Source organism: Poecilia reticulata, linkage group LG9 (genome assembly GCF_000633615.1).
Source record: "Poecilia reticulata strain Guanapo linkage group LG9, Guppy_female_1.0+MT, whole genome shotgun sequence".
Lineage (NCBI taxonomy): Eukaryota > Metazoa > Chordata > Actinopteri > Cyprinodontiformes > Poeciliidae > Poecilia > Poecilia reticulata.
The window spans coordinates 23,469,422-23,492,130 of record NC_024339.1 but is presented as its reverse complement, the minus strand read 5'-3'; the positions used below and the strand labels follow the sequence as shown (position 1 = coordinate 23,492,130).

Here is a 22,709-nt window from a genome sequence, read left to right as displayed (position 1 = left end):
GACTACAAGGTGAGAGCGAGGGAAAAAGACAGGATCATATCAATCATAAGGTTTCAGAGGAAAGTGGCGGTAAACGAGTCCAGGCACCTCTGTTCTTGTTTTTCTGCCCCCCCCCTTCTCATTCTGCTGTTCTCATTCTTTTACTAACAGCCCCCCACCCCTTCCTCCTCCTCCTCCTCCTCCTCCTCCCCACCTCCTTCGCCTCTTCCCTCCCCCCGCGCTCCCTCTTTCTCTTTGTGTGTTTGCCTGGACAGCTGCCCAGTTCCATACACAGGAAAAATGAAACACTCTAACCGCTGGGCGCGCTGCCAAATAAAAGGCTGCGAAAAACTATTTGAAGGGCAGCGCGATTGTGTGTGTCTGGGCACGAGGATTTCTGTGTTTGTGTGTGTTTGCGTGGGCCGGTGTGCGTGTGGTGGGATGTTGAGATTTTTGGGTGTGCCTGTTTAGGGTGTTCTTTTCCCAGTGCAGCGGGCTGATCGGTCTGCCTGTGCGAGACGGGAAGAAGCTTCAGCTCGCCATCCGACTGGGAGAGGAGAGAACGCGGCTCACATGCGATCACAAATAGTCTGGAAAAGCAGAATCGAGTCTAGATTAAATAAAATTGAGCATGGAAAAATGTATTTGAGTTTTCAGTCTTCAGTCTGTGTTCAGGTGTGTAGGAACTAATCTGAAAGCCACAGCATGATGCTCCCACCACCATGCGTCACAGTGGGGGTGGTGATGTGCAGTGTTGGTTTTTAGTCACACATAGTAGCATATATGCAGGTCAACAAGCTTTGTTTCAGTTTACAGAGCGCATGTTGGGTTGGACATAAAGATTTTGAAAAAGAAATTGCTTGAATTTTCTGTTATCTCCAAAAAAAGATGTTAAATAATTCTTCAAACCCAATTAAAACCCAACTTCAACATCTTGCTAATGTTTTCATGAAAAAAACTTTGCATGATGCTGCCACCAGTTAATCCCAGAATTTCTCTGTTTTTAACTATATTCTTCACATTTTGACGTCTTCTTTGTGATCAGTGGTTGTAGAAACATGATACTGCCACCACCAGGTCCCACTGGGGGACTTTTCAGTTGGTTGCAGGTTGCAAAGAACTAAACTGGATCATGAATTGAAGGTGTAACCTGAAAGGACTACACCTCCTTCATCTTGTTTCTATTTTACATCGCCTTGATATCCCAGAACAGATCTAGATCTGAGACCAAGAGTTGTTGATTTTGAAATGGAGATTATTTAGGTTTCAGTATTTCATGAAGAAAAGCATCCCCTTCATGATGCTGCCACCACTGTGTTAGTTTTCCACCACAGGGTTTTGGGTGCAGACCAAAAAGCTTGGGTCTTAGTCTCAGCTGACTGGAGCGGCTTTACATCCTCTGCTCAGCTCGGACGGCCCTGTCCAGATGCGAGTCCAAGTATTATTTGAAACTGAGCTCATCTTAATCCGTCCAGATCCCAACAAGCAGAGAAATGGCCCTTAATTGCCGTGCTGAATCAGAAGCCAACTTTGGCTTTGTGTTGTTTCTTTATTTGTGGAACACATAGATAATAAAACCCAACTAGTTAAATGTTTTGTGCTGAAATGTCCTTAATGCCATAAAATCTGCCATAAAAAATCTGAAGGCTCGAGTCTGGGAAGGAGTGGAAATTTTTACTGGAACATTTGTGGGAACCCCGAGAGCAATACTTAACTTTCAGATCAGATCTCAATTTATAAAAGCCCACTGAGAGGCTGAGAGTGATGCGTTCAGGCGCACGCCCACGTATCTGTCCGTAAATTTATGCTGACTCATTTGCAAAGTGCCTTTCAGTTGGGTGATTGCAGCACTTAGTCACATATTATCTATGACCTCCCGAGCTGCTGCGTGCTGACCTTATCTGATGGTTACATCACCGCTGAAGGAGGAATGTGTGCGGCTCAGAAACGGCGGGCGCTCAGGTGTCATGGAGTCGATGGTGGAACAGTGGCGGCGTCTTACAGGTGTGCGCAGATCTGGGACCAGAGCAGGCTGTCAACAGGAAGGAAAATGCACAACAGGAACTGAGGACTGAATGTGCTTCAGCGATCTTTATCCTTATCTTCTTTCTGCTGGTTGAGACCTGTAGATGGCAGAGGGAAAGGTTGCGGACGGCAGGTCTTGTGCTTGTTAAAAGGTCAGAGTCCACGCTTTGTGCTGCTGATGTCCTAATTTCCTGACTGCTGCCCCCTCCTGCAGGTTAACAGTAACACAAAAAGAAATTGCGAATATTCTGGTTAGGAGCAACAGATCCATGTTTAGCAGTTTTCAGCCCGCTGCCAGAGTTGTTAAAGGGCAGCAGAGAGCAAAAACAGCAAACTCTGGTCAGCCTAAAAACGCATTTCTCGGTTCGGTTGAGGTAAACTCGGACCCAATCCGAATGAACGCCAAGCAGACCGGAGACCGCTCCAAAAGCAGAAGGTGGAATACAGGGGACGGCATCCAAAACAAATTTGCGAGTTTTTTTTTTTTGTTTGTTTGTTTGTTTACATTTCATGAAGACGGAAGTTGTGCTGATGCTTTCTTCAGAGGTTTTCTTGTCGTTTCCTTCACTGGTTCGTGGTGCAGCGCCACCACAGGCGAGGAGGTGAACAGGTTCTTCAAAGGGTTTGGTTCGTCTTAAAGAGCGCAAGAGTGAAAGCAAAGCGCATCAAAAAGAAAATGTAGCAAATCTTTCATTCACACACTTAGGACTGGCAGAGGCATGGCTGCCCAAAAGCCAGTACCAGGAGAGACCAGTCCTGCAGACAGACAGAGAGAACCTGATGTGGCCGAAGGAAGGAATTAAACAGCCTTGTTTGAAATAAGATGCCACAGATGTTTCCCTGAAGTTCTGATTGTCCAGGAAGCTTTTGGAAATTAGCAGTAGAGGGCCTTGGATTGATATTAGACATAATAATCCTCTCTATAGTGATAACTGTTTGATGAAACTGAGGTATTTCATCCATCTCCTAGCAGCCCGTGCCTATTCTCAGCTGAACGCCTGTCAGGTTGAGGCTGACATTGACCTTATCTGGAAACAAAGAGCCCAGCACAACTCTGAGATCCACTTTGTTGACTAAAACACAGCCCTGAGTACCGGCAGCTCACTCTTTATGACCGCTATTTACATCTGACTGTGAATATCAGACAGTGTGTGCGTTTTCCCTGGAAATGCCTCACACAGAGAGACACAGAGACGGGGTGGGGGGGTGGTGGAGGAAACTAAGAACAAAAAGCTGAACTGGTGCCAATATAACCCAGGCTCAACCAGGAAAAAGGGGAGGTGTGTGTACTGGTGGTGCTGGAGCACCATTTGTATTTTTGTCTTCTTATTTCTCCCCTCTTTTGCCTCCATGTTTCCTCGCTTTTATTATCTCTCTGTGGTTGCTTTGTGGTCGGTGGGGAGGATGTGTATGGTGCATATGTGTGTGAGACTGTCTGTCTTAAACCGACGTCCCCGCCGACGTCCCCGCTCCCCTTAGTATCTGTCTCTGTCATGGCTGCCCTCCTTTAACCCAGAGCAGCAGGTTTTCTAGGACAGGTTAAATGAGAAAGCGAGCGTGTATCAGGTGCCTGTCATCTTACTCCTCTCTGGACTCTCCAGCTCTCCTCTCTGGTGTCAGTGCGTGCGCATGCACACACTCTGTGAGCTTTGAGATAAATGGCAGCATGGGTGTGCGCTGAAGTGCATGCATTTGCTGGCTTTGTTAATCATTTACGCTGCTTAGTGTTTGTTTGCCTGGGCGTGTTTTGTTTTTTTTCCCATGTGCTGTGCAACTTGCTGTGTGTGTGTGTGTGTGTGTGTGTGTGTGTGTGTGTGTGTGTGTGTGTGGGTGTGTGGGTGTGTGTGTGTGTGTGTGTGTTTCTGTGCTTTGCCAGTGAACAGACTCTGGAAACAACTCTCACTATTTGACTTCCAATAGAAGACAAGATGGCATGAAAAGTGTTGAGGGGATTGAGCAGATGAAAGCAGGAGCAAACGTTAACACAGTGAACAATGGAGGGTGTACAAATGCCCTGTGTGTGCATTACACGTTTTCACACAACGTATTTGCAGAGCACCTGCTCGCATAGACGCATTTTGTGTTTCCGTATAGAGAACTCGTTTTTTTTTTTTTTTTGTTTGTTTTGTTTTTCTTTTTTAAACCGTTCAAAACTTAAATTGACTGTATGGAAGTGTGAGGGTGTCTTTGTGTGTGCACTGGCGCGTCGACGTGTGTGTGTGCATGACCATGAGAGGCAAACCTGTGGTTAGGTTACATCTCCCTGCTGTGCAGCAGTAACAGTGTCTCGTTGCGTCATACTGAGTCTGTTAATAACAGGCTAAACCACAAAGGCCATCCGCTGCTCTATTTCTCATCTTCCAGCGGTACACTGATTATGCAGCAGTGATACATTAGGCACGGTTGTCTTGTCTGATGCAGCACATTGAGGTCTTGCACATGTAGCTTATGCATTAAGTACAATGCCTTGATAAAGTATTGAAACCAATTGCTTTTGCCACTTAACACCCACAAACTTCAATGTGCTTTATTGGAATTTTATGCGATAGACCAACACAAAGTAGTTTCAAATTAAAAGCATAGATAGGTTTTCAACGTATTTTGCAACTAATAATCTGAAAAGTGTGGCAGGCATCTGTAATGAGTCTTTCTTGAGTAAATATTTTCTCTGCACGTCTAGAGAATGAAAGACTTGACAATTTGTCAAACGTGGAATTTTATTTAGAGCAAAGAGAGAAAGCATGAGTGAAAACAAATGCTAAGCACCAATTCTATATTTTTATTAGTAAAACATGTAAAAGAAACACACCTTTTTTCTTTCTCCCCATGCAAAATCCCAATAACATGCATAGAAGCTTATCAATGACAAAATGTGGAAATGTTCAAAGGGGAATGAATGACTTTGAAAATTTATTTCTAACGGTTAAACATTCGATTTGTTTGACACTCAACTGACAATCAAAAAGATACAAATGAAGTCCAGATCTGAGTCAGAAAGGTGCGGCGACGAGGCTGGGTTTAGCTACTGCGATACTGCGTGAGCTCAAACATCTCCAACTCTACCCTCCCTGCTCTCACAGCATGAAACATCCTTGCCACAGGAATTTAATTGCTCTGTAAACAAGGCCTTTGTTTTGCTGCGCATTGTTTGCTCTCACACAAAAGATGTATTAAAATCCTCGGTTTTACTATGAATAGAGATGAATGTCATATCAGAACTCCGTGGTTCACTCATTCAAAGAGTGCTTACAAAATGAAAAATGTACACTAAGCTAACTGAATGGTGATGGTAGTCGTTTCTATTTACCCATGCAGCTATCAGTCTGTCCCTTGCAGCTGTTTGCTGTAAGTTGTTCTCTGGTTCTCTGAGTAAACAGTGAGATTCTTTTGTCTTCTCTTGTCTCCAGACTTACGAGCGCCAGTTCAGAATGCCTGAGCAGAGAGAGGGGGGTCTTCTGCAGCTACTGGGTGATCCCGCTCCACCCAAACACCAGCCGCGCGGCGCCCTTCTCTCCAGCGCCCAGCAAACGCAGCATGGCCTCAGTCAGAAGTTCCAGCACAGTCACATGCAGCAGCACCAAATCGGTCCCGATTGGATCACGTCTGCGGCAGCTTTTTCCTTGCCGGGGCAACCGGCCGGCGTCGAGTCATCCGGAGACTTGGCGGGAGGGAGCAGAGGCTCTTCGCTCGACACGACGCAGCCTTACTCCCGGGTGGCGACCTCAAGCCCGTCTCCTCAGAGATCAATGACTCCGGACCTGCAGCTGCCGGTGGTCACAGACGCCAGCATTCTCAACCTCACCTCACTGAGCAGGTAGGGTTTGATGGGCATCAGGGGTGTCCAATATGTGGCCTGGGGGCCACTTGCAGACCCCTGGACTGACTGTGTATCCTGACTTCAGTTCCATAAAGATGCAAATTTGGGCCCCCAGCACAGATATTTGATGTAGGTGGAGACTTTCTATGAATTGAGAAAAAATTATCACTATGTAAAATATTGTATTAAATAACCCCGCTTTTTGCATTCTCTTGCCAGAACCAGTGACTTTTGCTCAAAAGCAAGCTTTGCTGCACCCCAAAGTGCTATTAATTAACTTCATAAATTTAATACAGCAAACCTTTTCAAAGAAAGAGTGACCTAAATCCTAATGTTATTGATCAGATTTTACTTAATTGCATTCTTTTTTCCCCCAAGTGAAACCTAGGAAATTTGCACAATTATTTTTATTAAGGCAAATGTGCATAACCATTTTTAAGTTTTGGATCTAGAATAATTTACACATCCCTTTTCAGCAACAAATCTGACTACTTTATTTGCTTAACTGAAGTAATCGCATGCTTTATTACCATGTGACAAATAGTTTGGACATCCCTGCTGTATAGATGCACTGTTCGAGATGATTGTTGAATGTATGAAACTTAATCTTTCTTTCGTGCATCCCCCTCTCCGTAGGGGAAAGGGTTTGCAGGAGGTCAGTGAACAGCTCTTTGGAAACATCAAGAGGAAGTATGGAAGGAAAGACTCTCAGAGGATGTTCACAAACCCCCAGTGCGCTGATGCACCTTGGGGAAGGCAGTCGGAGAGAGAGTCGGAGAGCCCCGCTAACTCTGAAGAGAGGCAGAGATACAGGCAAGAGGGGACGGCTGAGCAGTTCCAGGAAGCAAGGGAGGAACGAAGGAAAGACGAGCGAGACCAAGCAAACACCGGGAGGAGAGGCAATGAAGAAGAGAGAGGAATGCCTGTGCAGGCGGAGGACGGGAAAGGAAGAAAAAGGCGGAGGAGGTCTTCATTTGATGAGTCGTTTTCCATGGAGGAGCGGTCCCAGCAGCAGACTCTGGATACTCCAGAGAAGCCCCCGGCCGGACCCCCAGAACCTAAAATGGCACACAAGATAGAGGTCCACAAAAATGATTCTCGACTTTCAAGTCACAGGGACGGCAGTGCAGAGAGGGTAGAAAAGGCAGACAAAGCTGATAGGAGGGATAAAGCAGAGAGGGGAGAAAGAGGAGAGGCGGGCACATGCGGACCTGACCTGGAAACCGATCTGAGCTCCAACAGGGTGAAGAAAAACCCGGTGGGCCGACCCAAGAGCCTCACAGATTCCCTGAAACTCAGAGAGGCAACATACAATCAGATCAACAAACCCAGTCTTGGCATGAACCCCAGACTCCCCAGCCCCAGCTCTAGAGTTAGCTTGAGTCCAACGTCCAGCCCTAAATCCAGGATTAACATCAGTCCAAGTCCAAGTCCCAGACCGAGGATGGACCTGAGTCCCAGTCCCAGTACTGGGAGCAGCCCTGCAGCCAATTCCAGGCCAACCAAGGCCAACGAAAGGTGGTCCTACCTGAAAGCTAAAAGTCATACGACTCTCACCTCCCCTCAGAGAGACAGCATGGGCAGCCCCTCCGCTCTGTCAGATCCGCCCTCTGCCTTCCCAATCACCCCCTCCAGTCCTCTCTACACCAACACCGATAGCCTGACCGTCCACGCCCCCATCAAGAGAAAGCGTGGACGTCCCAAGAAGCAGCCGCTCCTGACCGTCGAGACGATTCATGAGGGCACGTCCACCTCACCTCCGAGCCCGCTGGCGAAGGAGTCCAACCCGGGGATAAGTCGCAGGAGAAAGATGCACACGCTGAACCCGCTGGTGCACGCGGCATCCTCGTCTCCCAGCGACGGTTTCAACAGTCTGAAGATAAAGCGAGGCAGAGGTCATCCCAGAGCGGTGATCAAGACCAAGCTTGGGAAAATGCAAAGCATCCTGAACGAGATCCTCTCTGGATCCAGTCAGAACGGCTCTCTGGCTCTGAAGTCGGCTTCTGCTCCAGTTACCTCAGCCATGAGCGCCATGGCGACGACCATTGAGGCTCGATTGGGTAAGCAGATCAATGTCAGCAAGAGAGGAACCATCTACATCGGTAAGAAGCGAGGGCGTAAGCCCAGAGCGGAGACCCAAGGCTCTGTGGCCCTCAAAGCTAGCAGGGACAAGCCTCAGATGTCTCTGTCCATGTCCAGTTTTTACGACAGCCCTGCAGTGCCTTCCACCAACTCGTCTCCCAGCTCATGCGCTCCGTCGCTGAGAGCCAGCAACACAGACGCCACCATGCCCAGTTTGCAGCCCATCTCAGCCCTGCCCACCAAACCGTCAGGAAGAGGATTTCTCTCTGGCGGCTGGAAACTTTCTCCTCCTCGCCTCCTGGCTAACTCACCCTCCCACCTGTCGGAGGGGGCGTCGGTGAAGGAGGTGACCCTGTCCCCCATCAGCGAGTCCCACAGCGAGGAGACGATCCCCAGCGACAGCGGGATCGGGACAGACAACAACAGCACCTCGGATCAAACCGAAAAGGGTCCCGCCTCTCGTCGCAGGTACAGTAAACTGTTCAAAAGTTGCCGACCATTGATTTAGCTGTATCACCATAAATATAGATAATTTCCATATTTTTTATCTGTTGAACATTTTGGAGACTATATTGAATTTTCTCTTCACATAAAATCCCATTCAAACTTTTGGTTGTAACCTGACAAAGTTTGGGAAGGTTGCTAACTACTGTTTTTCAAGTTACATTCACTCTAATGTTTACAATTTCTGAACTTCCTGCCGTGTATTTGCAGGTACTCGTTTGATCTCTGCGGGTTCGAATCCCCGGAGGCCGCCGCTCTGGATACGTCCACCAGGGGGAGCAGACCGCGCTGTGAACGAAAGGTTACTGCCGTGGACAACTATCTGTCACAGCAGGAGAAGAAGCAGAAACATCACCGGAGGAAGAGGAAATGCCTGCAGACTCGGGACCATCTTCACTTTCTCTCTGAACTGGAAGAGGTTTGTAACGGCGTCATGAAACATTGTTTCATCTGCGATAAAGTGTGAGTGCTAAGCCGGTGTGATGATGTTGTTGTGCCTTCCAGGTTGTGTTAAAGTTCCAGCAGCTGCGGGTTTCTCACAGGCTGTACACCTGCTACCCTCAGCATCCGTACCCGTCTATCTTCCGGCTCAACTTTCACCATTACTACCCGCTCAGCTACGACTCCTACGCTTGCGACTCCGGCTCATACCTGCGCAGGAGTGCAGACCTGAAGGCCAAACGGAGGCGTGGCCGTCCGGCCAAAGCCAGCGAACCGATCACATCCAAGCTGCCGTTTGTCCCCGGATATGGCTATGCGCTAGGAGGGGGGAATTACTATGCAGCGCCGTATGCGATGCCTTACGCACCTCCTCTGAATCTAGGCTACTTCCCCCCGACGCCACCGTTTTACCTGCCCCACCACTCGCTCGGGCCTGCACCCCCGTCTCCTTTCATGAGGCCCGCCGTCCCACCGCCAAAGGCCTTCCTCTCGAGCGGGCACCCCAAACTGCAGGTGGGGGCGAAAATCCGCAGTGCCAGTGGCCCCCTGCAGGGCCCCACTGTGAGATCGGAGGCTCTGGGCTCCCTGAGCGGCGGCAGTGCAGGCGGTCTGGCCGGGGTCCGCCTTCATAAGAGAAAGCACAAACACAAGCACAAGCACAAGGACGAGCCTCTCCTTTCCCCGCGGGACCGCCAGGAGTTGGGCGGACTTTTCAGCGGCGCCAAGACCAACGTGCGGCTCGGCATGCTGAGCGAGAGGAGGGACTTGGCCGGTCAGGGTTCCTCAAAGCTTCTGGAGAAGCAGAGGGGCAACGTGAGGGGCCCCAACCTGGGGTCCGGCCTGGGGATTTTCGAGTCGGACCAGCTGTCCGGCCATGCACTCGCCGACGGCCAGTTCCACTCCCGTCAGACTGCACAGCCTGCTAAGGGCTTCATGAGCGGCTACGGCAGCCAATCGCAGCGGTTGGAGGCGGCCTCTGACCTTTTCTCGGGGTTACGGGAGGATGAGTGTGCCGGGAGGAGCAGAAGGACTAGGCTCGCTGTCTTCGGAGATCAGGGCTTAATGTCTTTCCAAACGGCCAGGCAGCAGCCGGAGCAGATGAACGAGTGCTCTAGTCCAGCTCTCACTGGTAAGTGTCACATTGCGACCTTTCTGTTTGTTTCTGAAGAGAAAGCACTCACTCTTTGATTTCAAACAACGCAGCATACATTTGAATATGTCAGAACATTAAAAGGTTAACTTATTTTAGTACTGTGGTCTAAAATGTGGAACTGTAGTGACTCACAAAATTAGAATATTTATGGGATTCTTACTAATGGAAAATGTTATTTTACACAGTCATAAGGCTTGATTACCTGTCATTGACACACAAGAAGGATTAGTCACAAAAAGTAAATTTAAAAGAAGCTGACTGGATTACTGTTTCCAGGCATGTTAATGGAAAGTTGAGTGGAAGGAAAGTGGTAGAGAGCAAAGGTGTGTTAGATGACAGAGCAGCTGAGGAAAAGAAAGGTAATACATAGGACATCAATAGAGCATAAAACGCAACAAGTAGAGCCAGATTACCAAACTACACTGAAAGCCCAAAGGAAAGTGAAGGGGGAAATAAGGGTAGGCGATATAGATGTATTGCTTTTTGTGCTATTGTGATAAGGATAGATAAAAAAAAACTATTTATTTCTGTTTTTGGTATGACTGTGACTGCATGGCACAGCAGTAATGGCACCCCAAACACAAATACAGTTCCTGAAACCATTCCCATTTGAAACAGGCTTCTTCAGGACACCACTTACTTAAAAAGTGTGATTTATATCACTAACATTTACACAGTAACCGCTTTTAATCGTGTTTTCACATTTACTGGTACTTATTGTTGCTCTTATGGAACAGTGGAGAAAATGGTGAAAATAACATTAATGTCATACTGTCAGTTTTTTTTTTCATTATTTACCATCAAGAACTGAAATTTGTCATAACAATATATCTGAATTCTTATCATAATAAGAAATGTAAAAAAAAACACACAATAAATGCCCTCCCATGGGAGAAGACTCACAAAATACTGCTGAACCAGAGAACCCCAAAAGTCTCATCTTCAAATGAAAGTAAATTTTACATTTAACTTGAATATTAACAACAATGGGTTGGCGATCTTCTGATGATTGATTGATTGATTAATTCATTCATTTGGAAATGAAGTTCTCAGAGTCTGAAGTAGAGTTGCCTGATGTTCAGGGTCAACAGAGAATCTGTGGCTCATCATCAAGAGGAAGACGAGAGACACCACATCCAGGAACTCAGACCAGCTGAAGGCTGCTATCAAAGCAACCTCACGCTGCAGTGATCCAGTTATTCATGCACAGGGAGCCCTGACTGAAGGCTCATCTCCTATACTTACTTTTCAGCAGGCAGATATGTCGGCATTAAAATATTCCTGTTATTAATGATCTCATAAGACATTCTAATAACCTGGGAAACTAAATTCTTGCTTTTCATTTAACTGTAAGCCATATTCCTCAACAGAAATATGGAGACGTGTGCATCAGTTCAACATTTTGAACCAAACTACTAAAACTAAACGAACTAATGCGCCGAGTTGCACCTGTTGTGTCGGTGCCGCCCAGTAGGCCCGTCGCACTGAGATCCTGACTGAACCCACATGCAACCAGGAAGTTTTCAAAGGGAAATGAAGTTTCCCTCTCGCACATGCTCATCGATGAACACTGCATGTAAACAACAAAGCCCAATCTGCCGCATAGCCACTAATTGCTCCGACGCCGGTGACGGGAGAGCGGATGCACATGTGTTGTTACAAAGCAGCTGTGTGGGATCTTAACCTGCCAAGGTTACTGGACTGTTAACATCGGCAGATTGAGATCACTCTCTAGCTCAGTGATAATGGACATCTGCTACGCTCTGTGTCTCCATGCAGGCAGAGCTAATAGGGCTTTCTTGACTAAAGATGCGGTACCTGCAAAAGCTGCTGTTGTTTATAAATAAACTCGGGTGCAGGTTAGGTCCGCGTTCTCAGAGAGCAATGTGTAATTTGTTACATTCTGTATTTGGCTGTCTCCGAGCACATCTGGCCGGGGATAAAGAGAACGTAATGCATGGGAGACAACCATAATTCACCGATCTCTCCGTCCCCCTCCCTCCCTCTCTTCCTTCTCTCCTGCCAATGCGTTCGCCAGAGATATATTATTCACACAGTGTGATTTATTTTCTACAGACACGCCGTAAAAGGCTCTTGCCTGTGTTAAAAGAGCTGGCTGGGAGCCAGGGATTTAATGACTGGGGCCCAGTCCAGTGGTGGGGAGGAGAAGCCAGGGGCTCGGGCAGAACGCACCCCCCTCACCCCAGGGGATCCAGGACGGATGACTCATATGCGCGGCCCCTCAGCCCACCCCCACCTCTTCCATATTATCGTTATAGTACCTCATCTACTCCTGCACATCCTTACCCTTTTTTTTTTCCTCCAGTTTTGCCTTTTCTGCGGCTCTTGCCCTTGCTCTCCTCCTCTACCTTGCTCCCACAGCTCTCACATCCACTTCTCCCCCCCCTGCTTCTCTCCTTCCTACTTACTTCCTTTCTGCCTCTCACCCCCGTCTCCCCCTCCTCCCAGATTACCTTCTCTATTCCCCATTCCCGTTGCCCCTTCTCTAGCATGACTTACTGCTTCACTTCACCGCCTTAGTCCAATTAAAATACAGGCTCGTGTGCATATGAGTTCTGCTGCGCGCGCTTGCACATGCAGGCACGTAAACGGACGGGGAGGGGGGGAAAAAAAAAAAAAAAAAAAAGAAAATCATCCACAACCTGCAAAATTCACAACAGATTTCAAATCCAGTAGTTAGAAGAAGCTGCTCTGTAAAATGTTTCAAAATGGTTGCTAAAAATATTATAGTTACTTGAATATTTTCTGTTACCTTTAATAATTTTTAATAATGTTTTTCTACTTCCAGAAATATTTCAAAAAGTCCAAATCATATGCAAAAAAAAAAAAAAAAAAGGCGTCTTTATTCAGTCATCTGATCAGCAGTGTGCAGCAACAGTGGGCTGCAGCAATGCTAGATCCCTTTAAGCCTCATGAAGTTGGAGCCATTTTTGTTTAGTTAGGCGTTTACTCTGGAATCTCATTAAATCGGTTCTAAACCAGAGGAGAGGCATTCAGAAAGTTTCTGCCGGTGTGAAACCGAAACTTTTTAAAACTTTGACTGTAGCGGCAGATCTACGTTTGGTCGCAACTATTCTAGTCAGTTGATTTATTATTGTTTTTATTGCAGTAGCGAATGTGTCAAAAGTTGTTTTCCACATTGGCATTGCTGAGGTTGTTTTGTTAATATTACTAATTGCATGGTTGCCCAGCATGGTTGGAGTTTCTCTAGTTACAGTTGTATAGTATGTGTAGAAAAAATAATTTCTCTGTGTTTCTTTCTTTTTTTTGTATGTCATTAAAATTACTTTAAACCACAGGAATGATGCAGTGGAAAATATAATTGGCTTTGTTTACTACTCTGGACTCGGTCAATCTTTTGCATGAATAACTGCATAAATGCACGATTTCATTTACTAAATGACAGAATGCTCCTGTAATGAGCAGAGCCAAGATGCGGTATTTAAAAAAAAAAGAAGCTTAATGTCTGTAAAGCATAGAACACTGTCTGCTTACCTCATCCTTAAATGAGATTAGTTCACATTTCCCATGAAAACCTGATGGAGGGGGAAAAGTGCAGCCGCAGCAGAGGTAGCTTTTAAAATCATAAACAGACATAAATATTGAGGAGAAGAAGAGCGCATGAGGAGAAGACGATAAGGAAAATGTAAGACGGAGCGAGAGCAGAACGCCGGAGGACGAAGATCAATATCTAAAACATCTGGAAAGAAGCGAGAACAGCCAGGAAGGCCGATTCACATGACGCTACAACATCTGCATGCAGACAGAACCTGAAATAACTTTCATCGTATTCCATGCTTGGAGGATGACTTTATCCTGCCAGTCAGATACGAAGCGGGCCGTGGAGGTGGGGATGCCTCTCTGCTCCTCAGAGGAACAGGTCCTCGACGCTGTAGAGTCCCTCGCGCCGGTGAAGGTCATCGGTTTTATGTTCCGTGTATGGAGCTCATAAATTTCTGCTACTTTGTAGTGTGCATGTGTGCGTGTGTGCTCACTTCTGTGCAGCTCATAAACCGCTGCTACTGAGTGCTTTCTGCAGTCACTAATTTCACTGCCCCTTCTAACTTTTTTGGCAACCGTAGTGAAAATTTACAGCATACAGCTGATATAAGCAGCTTGAATGTTATTAGTCAAAACTCCACACCTTCTTGTGTTATTTGTGAAGTCACAGCGGGAGCACTTCCACTCAGAATTACGAACTGGTGCTGGTCCGATATGAAATGCATGTTTCAGCCACGCAATAATTCGCAAACATCCGGAGGATTGTATTTTTTTTTTATGTGCTTTGACGGTGATTTAATGTTATTTACTAAACACTGCTTAAAGTAAGTACAGTTATATTACTCAAATAAGTAGTAAAAATAAAATGTTTGTACAAAATCCCTTAAGATGGCATTGGATTCATCAGCAATCATAATGATTCATGTCATTTAAATAGTCAATTAGCCCAAAATATATTGAAATAAAGTCTACTACAAAGATTTGAGAAAATTAACAATGAAACAAAATTATGATGACAATTAAGCATTTTTTCTTCTATATAACACACCTTAATTCATGGAAATACCCAGCAACAAAGTGAAACCTGATGTGAAACGGTTTGGGTTTAAATACAGAGCTACTAATTGTGTTTTTACGGTTCTGAAATGGAGCCAAGAAGATATTAAATGGGGATATTATTGGGCAAAGAGGTAAACAAACAATTTAGAAAAAGAATAATTGAAAAATTAAAACTACCATTATTGAAGAATATCTTTATCTTCATTGAAAACTGTCGGAGGAACAACTATGAAAATGGGAATAATCTAAAATAAACGCACACGCAGCGAACCGTTCTCTGACGAGCCTCTTAGCCTCACACGGATCTGAACGTAGATTTATGTTAAATATTTCACCCAGTTACAGTAAACTGTGATGACACAAGAAGACATGAACAGAAAAGGAGCAGAGTTTCCACAAATCATTTAATACACGTTTTATAACGTGTATGTAAAGACCAGAGCTGGTTTCAAAAGTGCTTCAAATATTTCTGTCCTGCCGCTGCTGCCGTTTAAAGTCCTTTAAGTAAGACGTTAAAAAAGGTTCTGGAGTCACCCGAGTTTTCTTCAGCTCTACCGAGCTTAGAATCAAACAGAGCTGCACCTCCCCCACCTGTTGCTGCACACTGTCAGGGAGCTGGCTGAAAAAAGGCTACTGCACCTTTCCCCTGCTTAAAGGAAATATTGAATTGAGCATTTGGGGATATTTGTGGTTGTGAAAAGCGTGGCTAGACATGGTGTGGGTACTAGCTGAACGCCCTGCGTTACTCTTATTAAAGTAATGTTAAAAGTTGTTACAATTCTGGGCTAATTGACCAACTGCATTAAATAAAAACAGATTATGTTGTTCCTATTAAATTAGAATATTTTTATTCATTTTTATGATGTCATGCCTATTCTCATTTAACTTGTGCATAAACTTCATTATTTTACAATCCTACCACACTTTTATTGATGTGCTGGATCACAACAAAAACCAGCTAAGCTGTAACAGCAGGATTGTGGACCAAAACAAGAAATGACCATTTGGGAACCAGCGGCCGATTGTGCTTCTCCCTCCATTTTGGCTATTGCTAGCTCTGAGCGCCGGGAACGGTGCCCAGACAGGGAGGAGAGGGTACGAGGAATTTTTTGGGTGTGTGCGTGTGTGTGTGTGTGTGTGTGGAGGAGGGGTTACGGTGTAGGGGACAAAGATCGAAAACAAAAAGAGAGACTGAAACAGGCCCAAGATCAGGAAGCTGTTTGTGAAATGAAGACGGAAATGAAACGGTGCAGTGTTTCCAGTTTAATTGAAAATGAGAGAGCGGCATATTGCCTCCCATGAAGAGCGGAGAGGAGAGAAGAAAGAGAGTGATGGGAAAGAGGGAAGGGGAAAGAATGGAACAGCGTGTAAAGGGCACACTGCCCAGTTCATCAGTGTGAAGGAAACAATATGGCTCGAGTTTCTTCTGCTCAGCCATTCTGAACTGCTGAATTCATTATTCCTGCATGTTGGGGCCTTCTGCATGCGTGCACATGTGTTTTTCTCTTTGTGTCTATGTGATGCTGGGGGATATTTGGATGTGTGTGTGCGTGTGTATGTGTGTGTGAGTGACTTTTTTGGCTGCCTGTTCTCCAGATGCACCAGTTTGTTTCTGTGTGGCGACACATTAAATGGTTGAAGGAGACATTTCTTTGGGTTTCCTGCGAGCAGAATAGGATCTCCTCCTCTCTGCTCTCTAGCAGACAATTACAGGATAGGATCTGCTCTCCTGGCTCAGCTGGGCTTTGAAAAGCTTACATGAATATCTCAAAATTAGCAGGAAGCTCTTGAGGCAAAAAAAAAAAAGAGACCTTCTTCCATGAGCTAAATTACACGATGCCTGCATGAAAACTCCTGCTTGCTTTGCAACCTATTTACTCACCTAAATCGCTCCCTTTTACTCCCCAGGTGTCCCCGCTAAGAGGAGGTATAAACGCCGTGAGGTGGAACAGATCCAGAAGGACGTCAGGAGGATGCATTCTTTGAACTTTGATCACGTGCAGAAGATCCTGCGTGCCAAGCGTCTGCAGCGACAAGCCAAAACAGGAAATAATGTCATCAAGCGGCGGCCCGGGCGGCCCCGAAAGCAGCCCCTGGAGGAGTCACAGCCGGCCAGCATGAGGGAGGAAGTCTGGGCCAACGCTCGAGGTCTGGACGTTCCAGTCAGCAGGAAAGGTGACGGCAGGACTTTGGGGATGCCCGTCCTGGAGAGGTGCGACAACCTGCCGGGTCGGCACAGCCTCAGGCCGAGTCTGGCCCTGGAGTCTCACGAGCTCCCCGCTCACGACTCCATCGCAGCGACTATTGAGACTGTGGTGCATCAGGCGCGATGCGTCCCTCCTCCTGAGAATAAGGAGGGCAAACGCAGAGGCAGGGGCCACAGCAGGGACCAACTGTGGGCCCCTGGCAGTCAGTAGATGCCCTGAACTGACGGTAGAGCAGCTACCAGAATCAGAGCTGCTTGAGGCCTAACAGATGCAGTGCCCTTAAAGCGGGAACCCTTTGATGCACTTTGACTTGTATCTCCTCCTCCGGTCGGTGGAGAGGAGCCCAGGCGGCGGAGCGGTAACGGAGGAGCGACAGCCTCCCTCCGTCTGCAGAAACCCCGACCAGACAACGGGCTTCTCAAACATCCTCCGGACCTGTTTTCACATCGGCACTCTACGGTACTCTGCGATACTGAATCTGATGCTATAAAAGTGTGTGGTACTTATGATAGAGTAGGATTTCATGTGATTCTTTATGTATCTGATACAGTGACGTGTATGGTACTTTACGATACAGTATCTGAATGTGGCTTTAGCCATATATTTACCAGCAAAGGGGAAGTGGGTGGGGGTGGTTCATATAAAACTGTGCAGCTCTGCTTATTTTTTGCCTTTTTGTGGAAGCTTGTGAGACATGCAGGATAACACATCAGTAATTAACCCTCCCTAACATGTCTGGGATATCCCCCCCTACCCCCCTTATCATTTTCTAAGGTTTCTCGCCCACTTTTCGAAGAAATTCACACTTCCTGGCAGCTCATCTTCCCCGTTTAACCCCCAATTCTCCTCAGATTTGCTCCTACTGATGTTTTCAATCTGCAGTCCTTGAGCTTCCTTGTTTTCAGTTTGTCTGTCGTGTATTTCTCCCGTCTCGCTCAGGCCTCTCCTGGCCAGGGAATCAAAAGGCAATACGGTGGCTAAAACTTGTCCCCCGACTGTACATAGAACTAAAAAAGTCCACTGTTGCCTGCCTTGTACAATGGGAAAAAAACCAGCTCATAGATGTGTACTGGCTTCCAGTATAATAAATAGAATTGTAGATAATGAAAGTGTGTATTGTTTTATAACCAAAAACAGACATGGGTGTGACTCAAGACAAGTATGTTTTCAGACAGAAGAATACCACGTATATTCATTCATACGCTCATTATTGTGTTTGTATCCAGGGGTCGGGGCGGGGAGGGAATGTTTTGGGTAAAAAGAGGAATGTCGGATGTGTTTTTTGCTGAACTTTTAGAGTTTGTTAAATGCACTATGAAGAACCGTTCACTTGCATCAATCAAAATGCAGCACTTACATGCTTGTTCTAGCCTTATGTGTTCTTTGCATCCGCTGGGTTGGGCGTCCGGTCCAGAGAGCATGCGTTATTTTTTTAATCAATTTATATATGCAGGCCACGCAGCCAAAAAGGATTTAAAAAACAAAAAACAACACAAAACAAATGAAGCCTGAGTGTAAGTCATAATTGGACAGTTCAATTAACAGCCCCATCCTCCCCTTTTATGTTTCTACTTAAGCTGGTTTCAGTGAAGCAAATCCAGTGTTTCGACTTTGAAACCAAAGTCTTAGAACTCCGTAAGGATGTAGTATTTGAAAGTATTAACGTTTGGCAAACTCTCCACCGCATTGGCAGCAATGTAAAGCATTCCTATGTGCACTGTAGAATGTAGCCATGTTGGATCTCGGTGTCAATGAGCCTTTTGTTTCACTCCTTTTTCTTCTTCTTTTTTTATTTTATCAGTATATGGGACTTTGGATCACGGTTGGATTTTTCTCAGTCATAAACAATAGTTCAGTGTTTCTTTGGGAACGTTTTCAGACCGGTGGATTTGTTTTTTTGGTTGTTTTTTTTTTGGGGGGGGTCAGGTGATATTCTCAGTTGCAGCAGCTCAACTTGTGCCTTATGTTTCTTTTCTATCACGGATTGCATTTGACTGAAGAAACAGAAAGTGGCAAGGAGTGCCCTCCCGAGAGTGACCCAAGCATGTTCACGATTGTGCATATCGACCCTCGTGTCTTATGTCATCAGATCCCTGACGCTGCCTGTGTCCCCTCACGTCTCGCCGTCTCTCGGCGTCCTTCTCGTTTTCTGATCGTTTCATCCTGACAGAGCTGGAAGGGTAGGACTCGCTGTGTTTAATGCGCATCATGTTCTGACCTAGAAACCGCCGTGCAGCGGTGGCAGAAGAAGAAGAAAAAAAAAACCAACCACTGAGTCAGATCTGCTTCTGACCGGAGATATCGATTCTTCTCGCTGTCTTTGATGTGGAATTGAACATCACTCGCTCCTAACGAGTGAGTTATCTGACAAATAGAGGAACAGAAGCAGCTGTCAGGAGAAAATAATAATAAAAAAAAACACACATTTGCGTATATTGTTTGCTATGCATCTGGCCATTTCCCCTTTCAGTGACCTTAAACGAAATCCGTGCTCCGGGTCCACTTTGCGACAAAGAGAAACAAGTGGTCTTATTTGCTGAATAAAGTGAGCTCATGTAAGGAGAATTGTGAATAATACCAGTAATAATTTGTAATAATGACAAAGTTGTGCAGAAAGTGACTATCATTTCAAGAAAATTATACTTACTGCCTCTCTATGCAGTACAGCCTTAAACAGACGTAAAACTACAGTATTGACGTGTTTGTTGTAAATAGTGTTTTTGTGTCCATCGCGCATGAATACCTAACCAGAGACCGCCCCCATCAACCCGCCAGAGCGCCACCTGTCTCCACCAACACACAAATAAAGTACCTTGGTATCAGGCATGGGTCGGTTTCTGAGCTTCTAAGAAATGACAGCTTTAAAAAGAATAGCTGAAGGTTTTCCCTCGTCCAGATTGTTCAATTGACAGAAGACGGTTTCGTCACTTTTGCTCACAAGAAAAGTAAAACCAGCACTTTCTTTCCAGGTGTGAAAAGCAAATGGCCATGAAGTGGAAAGGAGCACGACCCAGCACTCTTGTTAATATGATGATATTTTTAAACCACAGTGGGCAAGCTACAATAATCCCTTCAAACCGCTTGTTTTTAGTCTAAGCTATGTATCAAATTGAAAATCATAACTATTTGCTATAAAATCCAATATTAATGTTATTTCAAATGTAGTAATATATTATTTTAACTGCTTCTCTGTTCCGATTTAAAGCAATTAGGCCAGGCTGTGGTGTTATAATTTAAATTTTTTGTTATTAACCTGACATTTTTGCTGAAGGTCATCGTGTCATCAGAATCTCGTACCGACCCATGCCTATTTGGTACGGTCATTATCCCAGCTCATTAATTTACAAAGAATGCTAAAATAATCTTCCTTACTTCCTTGTGAAAGCTCTCAGAGGCCCGACTGCAGTACACTGGACCAAAAATAGGGATCTCTGTTGACTTTTGGCTTCCGCCTGCAGCTTGAAGGTGCGTTGCTGTAGCGCGAAGAAAGCTTGTGTGTGTTGGGGGAGCTCTCAAAGGGAAAACACCAAAAATACTCTCAACCTAATGTTAGCGTGCTTAGCCTTGCCTTGGTAGAGGACTTTGTGTGGGTCTTTGGTGGAGGTTAGCTGTGTATCGACTCCTCCGTGCTGCGGTGGGGCGGTGGTCTCTGACGGTGGCGCTAAAGGCCCCGGGTAATGTCTGCGCTGTCCTGTCTGTTTCGTCTCTTCCTCCACCAGCCGATGCTCCGGTGCCTTTTAACACTGACAAGTATTGTCCTAGTCCAGAGCTTTCAGTCGACTCGGAGACTTCAGAGGAGATGTAGTTGTGAGTGGGGATTCATGCTGTCCTGTTAGCAGCCCGTCTGGCTCAGCTGGTCAAACGTTTTACGTTTTGCCGCTTCATAACCGCAAACTTCAGTGGATGTTGTTTCAGGCTGATATTGGTGAGATAAAAGGAAAACGATACATGGTTTTCTTTTTACAAAAAAAAAACAAAACTGGACATTGTGGCTGTCATTTGCATTCAGCCCCTGTTAGGCAATATTTTGAAGAGTCGCCTTGTGCTGCAGGTCTATGTAGCTCAGCTCATTTATAGGTCTGGACTTTGACCTGGCCACTCTACTACAAGAATATGCTTGGATCTACTTTTCACTCTGTTTTTTAGTCTTTGTCCTGCTGGAATTGAACTCTTGCCATGTTTCCCGTCCCTACTGAAGTAAAACTTCCCCACATCATGATGCTGCCACAACCATATCTCACCGTTATGAAAACATGATTTATGATATTCCCGTTGATAAACGCTTCTTTGTTAACTGTGTATTCCTGCAAGTGTTGCCAAAGTACCCTCAGCTGCTCCCCTGTTAATGCTCCCCTTGGCAGCCTGTCGGTTTAGATAGACGGTCATGTCTTGGTAGGTTTTAGTCTTTTCATTTCCATATGATGAATTAAGTGGAATTGGTCTTCATGACGTTTGTTCACCAATGTTTTCTAACAAACATCTGAGGCCTGTACAGAAAGTTTGGCTTCATACTGACAATAAGTGAAATCCTTTTGCTCAGCAGTTTGCTTCTAATGGCCGCTGGGGTCATCCAATTTTATTTAAGGGTATCAAACTTGAGGCGTGCTGCACTTTCAGTGTTTTTATGTGGAAACTATTTTGAAAACCATGTATCATTTTCCTTTTGCTTCACGAATAAGAGCTGCTTTGCGTTGCTCTGTCGCATAAAATCCCCACAAAATTGCAGTTTTAACAGGATAGAATGTGAAAGGGTATAAATAGTTTTGTAAGGCACTGAAATCAAGCTTGTAAGCAGCGTTTGAGCTTACAGTAATATTGCATTAAATATACAATTAGTCCACAGGGACACCATGTGGGACGAGACAAACTGGCAACTACGTTCTGGTCTTATTCCCCTGATCGCATGCAGTGATGGGAGTCTGACACCTGGAGTGAGGGAGGGTAGGGAGGGCGGGGGGTCATATCATGGAGTCATAAAAGTTGTCATCCTTCCAGCATCTGTTTCCCATTCGAAGCTATAACGTTGTTCCGAACTGAGAGTGCAGACGAGGCACTGAGAAAACCAATAAACGTACTTCTGTAGAGCACAAAGTGAGCTCTTCTAACAGCGTGGGCATATTTTAATTTGTATACATTGTGTATTTGAAACCTTTTTCTAGAGTGGCTCTCCTTTATTTGCATGCTCAATTTTGATTGTATGCATAAATATTTTAGACAAGTTGAATTTCAATTGAATTTGAACCAAGACTTGTACATTGTTTGATATGTTTCTTTTTGTAATGGATTTTTTAATTCATGAGGCATTTTTGTACATTGTATGAATATTAAAAACTGCAAATATTTGACATATAGAGTAAATACTAGATGCACATGCATATGCATATATTCCTCACAGTATGTATGTGTAAGCATACACATATATTTTGTATTTGCATTTGCCAGCATACAGATATATGTCTTAAGCACATATATACCTGTATTATATATGTATATCCATGTCTGCTGGCATGCTTTTGGTCATGTTTCTCTTCCATGATCTTGTAGGTTCTTTTTTTATTATTTTATTTCCTCTTTCCTTAAAAAGAAATGCTCATTCTTTGCTACCCTTCTGTTGGCTGGCAGCCTTGAGCACTTATTAAGAAGAACTACAGTTGAAGTTGTTCATGTTATCCATTGTGTGAAATAATAAATGACTTTATTGACAGCTCGCAGTGGTTCGTGCTTTCTTCTTTCTGTCAGAGATTGTATTGTTATTCTGTTCCCCTAAAAACTGCTTGGTCACATGCTGAGATTTGCCTCTGTTCCTGCATGTGTGTGTGTGCGCGTGGGGGTGTGTGTGCGTGTGTGGGGAGGTGTGATGGAGCGAGATGAAAGCAGCGGGGTTACTGCACTGCTGAATTTAAGATTCTCTCTGAATGAG

The 22,709-nt window shown here is 45.3% G+C and overlaps 1 protein-coding gene and 1 long non-coding RNA gene across 2 annotated transcripts in view; one reads left to right on the top strand and one right to left on the bottom strand.

The window, feature by feature from the left end:
* The window catches only part of setbp1 (SET binding protein 1), a 51,210-nt gene extending 28,714 nt beyond the window's left edge, over window positions 1-22,496 (top strand). The window contains exons 3-7 of the mRNA XM_008418821.2: window positions 5,412-5,818; window positions 6,458-8,371; window positions 8,618-8,825; window positions 8,912-9,977; window positions 16,491-22,496. Of these exons, the coding sequence (XP_008417043.1) occupies window positions 5,412-5,818; window positions 6,458-8,371; window positions 8,618-8,825; window positions 8,912-9,977; window positions 16,491-16,999 (4,104 nt within the window). The 3' untranslated portion in view covers window positions 17,000-22,496. The remainder of the gene's footprint in view (window positions 1-5,411; window positions 5,819-6,457; window positions 8,372-8,617; window positions 8,826-8,911; window positions 9,978-16,490) is intronic.
* LOC103470401 (uncharacterized) lies at window positions 1,633-2,527 on the bottom strand. The gene is made up of 2 exons (XR_534474.2): window positions 2,103-2,527; window positions 1,633-2,011 (listed from the first exon to the last, which is right to left on the bottom strand). It is a non-coding gene; the product is annotated as an uncharacterized LOC103470401 (long non-coding RNA).
* Window positions 22,497-22,709: the final 213 nt, after the last annotated feature.